Raw genomic sequence first — 6,356 nt, 5'->3', positions numbered from 1 at the left:
CCACAATTAAAATATAAAACTTTTAAAAAACTTAAAACTTTTTTTTTTTTTTTTTAAAGATTTACATCCATCTTCCATTTGCCTCATACCATCTTCTTTTTGCAGCTCTAACAATTTATTAGGTCTCAATGAAAAATTAAATTTTTACTTTTGTGGTATTTGCATATATTTGCATTCACTATTCCCAGAAAGAGTTTACCACATCTTTTCACATAAATTATGTTGCTCTCCTAACTTTCATTTATTGTTAAGTAGCAATTCAATTCTCTACTTTCATTTTCTCATGAAGATCCTCCCCTTGCTGTAAGCTATAAATGGCACTGAAACAAGTATGATGTTTCATTCTCCTCCTGATCAAAGATGGATCTGCAACTCTCAGTTTTTCTTCTGTTCATTCTCTTCACTGCAGGTTTGAAGACAGATAGTGTTTGTGATGTTACTTAGACAGTGGTGTAGTCTAGTTTTTTGTAGTGAGTATACTGTGATCCTTGACCTTGATATTCCTTTTTAAAATAAAATTTTAGATTTCATTATTATAATTTTTGGTCCCACTTTATATTAAGTGGCTTTAAGTACTATGTAGCCTACTTACATCGAAAAATAAATACAATGTACTTATTGTGTTCATGTTTTATTGTAAAACACTTTTGCTGCTATTGCGGTGTGATACGGGGTTAGGGACAGGTGTGGTGGTATGGTTAAGTGTAAGGGTGGGTTAAGATATAAGGGAAGGGTCAACAGTGTAATTACAAATGTAATTACATATACATTAATTACAGCTGGAATTACATGCAGATATTTTAAAAATATAAGTAGGCTACAATGTAAAAACATGTATGTACAATAAGTTAATTTCAATGTGAGTACATAGGCTACTTAAAGGCACTTAATATAAAGTGGGACCGAATTTTTTAAAAGTACATTTTACTGTGCAATTTCTTTCATAATTTCTGTGAGTTAGACCGAACTTTTATTTTGGTGGGTTGTAGACATTTGAGTTTCAGTGTGTTTTAATAAACTATTATTATTTGAAGTATAGCCTACTCTACTGTGCAATTAGTAATATATGTAGGCCTATGTTATAATTTCCTCAAGTTATACCGAACTTTTATTTTGACAGGTTGTCGTAAAGACATTAGTTTATGTGTGTAGCTATATGATACAAATGAATGATGATAGTTTTATCAATTGAAATGGTGAAATTCTCGTGAAGTGATTCTCATAGCAGGTCTGTGATGAAGTTCACATGTGTAGCCTACATCATGTCCTCATAGCTACAGTGAAATGCTGAAAACACCATGAGCGCGAAGTCACGCGTGCTTCAGTGTGTGTGTGTGTGTGTGTATAGAGCACACATTAAGTTCCAGTTGTGAGTGGATTCCGCGATTTGATCCGTGTCGCTTCGCAAACACAGACGCGGTGAATTTATGAATGAAAGTGTGAAAGTTCTGTCACAAAACGAAGTTGTTAAGTATGCTCACGCTTTTTTAAGTGGGTATACGGAAATTCCTGGCATTTCCTAGTGGGTAGGCTATACGGCGTATACCTGCGTATCACGTAGACTACACCACTGCCAGATAATTGATGTCTCTTTCTTTCTTTTTCTTTTATTAAAGGACACTCTCTCAGCTGTTATGAGTGCGCGGGTCTGACGGGTTCTTGTGCGGATCAGAAGCTAAAAACATGTCCCAGTGGATCCTCCAAGTGCATGAGTTTATCAACAGTAAGACTAGGTAGGAAGACCAGCATGACAGATCGAGTGGTGTAAATGTAACTTCTCATATAACTGACTCTTTTCTTGGCAGAATTTACAAAATCAATCACAGAATATTATATTTATTTCTGCTGTTTAATTTGTTTTCTATCTGATTGTTTAGCTAATAATGGAAATTGTATTAGGCTATTAAAAACCTTTGAAATAAGAAAACTGGTAAATATTTGACATTTATAATTTCCCCATCAAAATAACATGTACTGGTCTTTTCTGTATCATTCATATTTTAGATCAAAGTATGAAAGTGAAGATTAAAGATTGTGCTGTTGACTGTCGAAGTGGGTTCATGAACTTCGCCCTTTCAAAGATCTCTTCTTCCTGCTGTAACACAAACCTGTGTAACGCTCAAGATGCTCCAGGTATTGTACTTTACTGACCTTGTGCAAATTACTATTTTCTTTAAAGTTAACATGAATTTTACTTCCAAAGGACATTCAATCTGGAAATAAAAAGCAGGGTGAGGCTTGTCTGTGATGAACTGACTGAATGGAGTAGCTAAAGGAGTGTTGTTTCATTAGATATTATATTTACATAGCCTACATGTTTTCCTCCCGTAGATCCCCCTAACACACCCAATGGAAAGAAATGTTACTATTGTGATGGACAGACCTGCTCAAACACAGTGAGCTGTTTGGGGACTGAAGATCGGTGTGTTAAAGCAACAGGTGAGAATCTGGAAAAGGACGAAGATTGTTGTTATTTTTGTTTCTCCAACATTGATTTTAAAATTTTGATACAGATCACAGCAACTGCCAGCTTAGACTAATTCAACCTTTCTCTTCATCAGTGACTGTTGGAGACCTGTCAGCTGTTGTAAAAGGCTGTGCGTCTAAATCTCTTTGTGGCGCCACATTTATTCCTAGTCTTGACGGCATCTCGTGTTGTGAGGGGAACCTGTGTAACGGGGCTCAGAGTGTCACCCAGAGCGTCCTGTTCCTCTGCTGTTCTCTGCTCTCCTACTTCCTCATGCACTGAATACAGCAGATCTTCACATTCTACAATCACACACACTGCACTGAATATGTGTTTTTCTCTGAACTAGATTGTGTTCAGATGTGATAAACTGAATTTATACAGGAAAATGTATGTATTCATCACCTCATTTCAGGGTTCATTTTTAAATCTTCATGATGTTAAAAGTCCAAAAGAAAGTGCGATATTTTTTTCTCAAATAAAAAAGTATTAAATCATCATCATGTCCAGAAAAAAACTAGTATGATAATTTTTTTAATTATTAAAAAAAGGAACATTTCACCTGTTTTGTTTTGCATTACATACGAACTATGTTTGTGAGACTTTGACTGCCTGGATCTGCTTCGCACCCTCATGGGAGCCTGTCAGAGCACAGTTTGATATAAGGAGACAGGATAGATAGGCCTAAAGGATAAGCTGCAGACTGAGGTAGGCCTACAGGTATTTCACAGGTAGGTATCAATTACAGGCAGTAGAGGCATTAGTCTGAAAAACAAGAAATGCCATAAAGGATAATGAATAATAAAAATAGCTGGGCATATAAACAATAATAAACAACATTCATTGACATAAAGGCAGCCAATGTAATCGCTCGTTTTGGTATAACCAGCTCAAAATATCAAAATCACATCATCGAAAACCAAAACAGTGATATACATCTAAAAAAAAAGAAAAGAAATAATCACATAGCCTATATAACAGCGTCATTAAGCTAGACTAACAGAAACAACAGCCGATGGTCTGACTCTGGACATGTCTGGGGCCTCATTTATAAAGCTTGCGTACGCACAAAACGGGGCTGAAAACATGCGTACGCCAGTTCCTGCGCAAAAGGTGGGATTTATAAAGAAAAACTTGACGTGAATATATGCGCACCTCCACGCAAACTCTGACCCATGCGTAGGCTACGCACATTTTGGAGACAGAGCAGTTTGGCGACGACACCGATGGTGAGCTGGAGTTAAATGTCTTTTTGGTCACTTTTAGACAGAAAATCGAAATAAAATTATACATTTACAGAAAGATAATAGCTACAAATATAATTTCACTAGCCTATCACTTGAAGGAAATATCCACACCTTAAATGTCCGCGCCACCGAGCGCGTTGGGCCGTTTAGTGAAACTGACGCATATCTAACGGCAGATGTAAAACTGTAAATCTTCATTATGAGTCCTAATCATAAATAGGCTACAGTGCGTATTCACATTCACAATAACAGTTTAAATAAAATAATGATTTAAACTATGTTTTACTATATAAACATTTAGATTAAATATGCTCATTAATGGAGTTAAACACTTAAACTTCATGACATTTACTGAAAAGTTAAATAGCCTATTCAATGAATAGCCTATAGGCTACATATTTGTTGTGCATGCGATGCTTTTTAACTCTTTTCATTTGGCATGCTGTGTTTTAATGTTTTAATAGGCTACAGAGATAATGCTTATCATGATAATAGCAGATTGTGCAAATATAATGCACAACAAGGTCTATCTGTTACAAATATTAAAAATACTATTTGGTCAGTGGAAAAGATTGAGAAAAACTTTCTCTGAAATGTATTTTACACTATTTGATTTATTTATTCAAAAACAAGGCAAGGATAGGCTACTACGGCACATCCGTATTTCATATTTTCCTTAATGTCTTGTACCGTTAAACATGTTATCACGTGGATGAATAATCATATGTAAATGATATGCAGATCAGGATATGCATAGGCAAGGCAAGGCAAGGCAAGTTTATTTATATAGCACATTTCATACACAGTGGTAATTCAAAGTGCTTTACATAGAAGAAATAAAAATAAAAATAATTACATAGATAATAAAAGAAATAAGAATAATTAAAACAGTTTAGAAAATAAAATACGGTGCAAACAGTCGGACGAACAGTGGCACAGTGCTCATTCAGTAAATGCAAAGCTAAGCAGTGGTAATTCAAAGTGCTTTACATAGAAGAAATTAAAATAATCAAAAGAAATAAGAATAATTAAAACCGTGTCTGAGATGGAAGCGATTGAGCAGGTTTGCGGTGCCACTGGACCTACAATCCAGGGACGTCCTCTGCTGGGGTGGTGTACCACACCAGTATTGCCCCACTGGGCCCCCACAGAGCACGTTTCACTTTTGCTGTTTTAAACAAACAGCGAACCTCTATACTCTCCGTAGTATAGATAATCTTCACTCGCCTCGTCGGAGTGAAGCTCTCCCGTTCCCCTTCAAAATCTCTTCCAATCAGACAGCCCTGATAATTAATAATCACCCCTATCTGAGATGGAAGCGATTGAGCAGGTTTGCGGTGCCACTGGACCTAATCCAGGGACGTCCTCTGCTGGGGTGGTGTACCACACCAGTATTGCCCCACTGGGCCCCCACAGAGCACGTTTCACTTTTGCTGTTTTAAACAAACAGCGAACCTCTATACTCTCCATAGTATAGCTAATCTTCACTCGCCTCGTCGGAGTGAAGCTCTCCCGTTCCCCTTCAAAATCTCTTCCAATCAGACAGCCCTAAAAATTAATAAAATCTTCCTGAATCACAGTTTGGAAAATAAAATAAAAAAAATAAAATACAGTGCAAACAGTCGGACGTATTTTATATCGACCGGTAGCTATTATAGATCTTTCTTTTAAAAGGATCTTCTTACTTACATGCATCAACTTTCTTTTCTCTTTCAATCTTCTTACCATCTATCAACTTTCTATTCTCTTTCAATCTTCTTACGACTTGCCATCTATCAACTTCCTTTTCTCTTTCAATCTTCTTACGACTTCCCTGTATCAACTTTCTATTCTCTTTCAATCTTCTTTCAATCTTCTTATGACTTACCATTTATCAACTTCCTTTTCTCTTTCAATCTTCTTACTTACCATCTATCAACTTTCTATTCTCTTTCAATCTTCTTACGACTTCCCTGTATCAACTTTCTTTTCTCTTTCATTTACTTGCACATTCTTTTCACTTTCCTTAGCCCAGCATTCACATTCTTAGCTCTTTCTCAGACTAAAACTTTAATATCGAACAGTGGCACAATGCTCATTCAGTAAATGCAAAGCTAAACAGAAGTGTTTTGAGTCTGGATTTGAATGTGGCTACTGTAGGAGCACACCTGATCTCTTCTGGAAGCTGGTTCCAGCTGCGGCTGGCATAATAGCTAAAAGCGGACTCTCCTTGCTTTGAGTGAACCCTTGGTATTTCTAGTTGATGTGATCCTAATGATCTGAGTGATCTGTTGGGTTTATATTCAGTGAGCATATCTGCAATGTATTTAGGACCTAGGCCATTAAATGATTTATATACCAGTAATAATACTTTAAAATCAATCCTAAATGTGACTGGAAGCCAGTGTAAAGACCTGAGGACTGGTGTGATGTGTTCATATTTTCTGGTTCTGCTCAGGATCCTGGCGGCAGCGTTCTGTACGAGCTGCAACTGTCTTATGGTCTTTTTGGGAAGGCCAGTGAGGAGTCCATTACAATAATCCACCCTGCTGGTGATGAAAGCATGCACAATTTTCTCTAAGTCTTGACTGGAAACAAAGCATCTAATTCTTGCAATATTTTTCAGATGATAGTATGCCGATTTAGTTATTGCTTTGACATGA

General features: G+C 36.6%; 1 protein-coding gene across 1 annotated transcript; it reads left to right on the top strand.

Moving 5' to 3' along the window:
• The first annotated feature begins 341 nt into the window (after positions 1 to 341).
• Positions 342 to 3,027, top strand: LOC306984954 (urokinase plasminogen activator surface receptor-like). The gene is made up of 5 exons (XM_079586769.1): positions 342 to 409; positions 1,617 to 1,733; positions 2,005 to 2,133; positions 2,332 to 2,439; positions 2,562 to 3,027. Exons 1-5 carry the CDS (start codon positions 361 to 363, stop codon positions 2,747 to 2,749), a joined length of 591 nt encoding a protein of 196 aa, XP_079442895.1. The 5' UTR covers positions 342 to 360; the 3' UTR covers positions 2,750 to 3,027.
• The last annotated feature ends 3,329 nt before the right edge of the window (positions 3,028 to 6,356 follow it).

The sequence above is a fragment of the Phoxinus phoxinus genome, assembly GCF_949152265.1.
Source record: "Phoxinus phoxinus genome assembly, chromosome: 17".
Taxonomy (NCBI): Eukaryota; Metazoa; Chordata; class Actinopteri; order Cypriniformes; family Leuciscidae; genus Phoxinus; species Phoxinus phoxinus.
The sequence above is the reverse complement of the archived record's forward strand: the minus strand, read 5'-3'. Positions and strand labels throughout refer to the sequence as shown.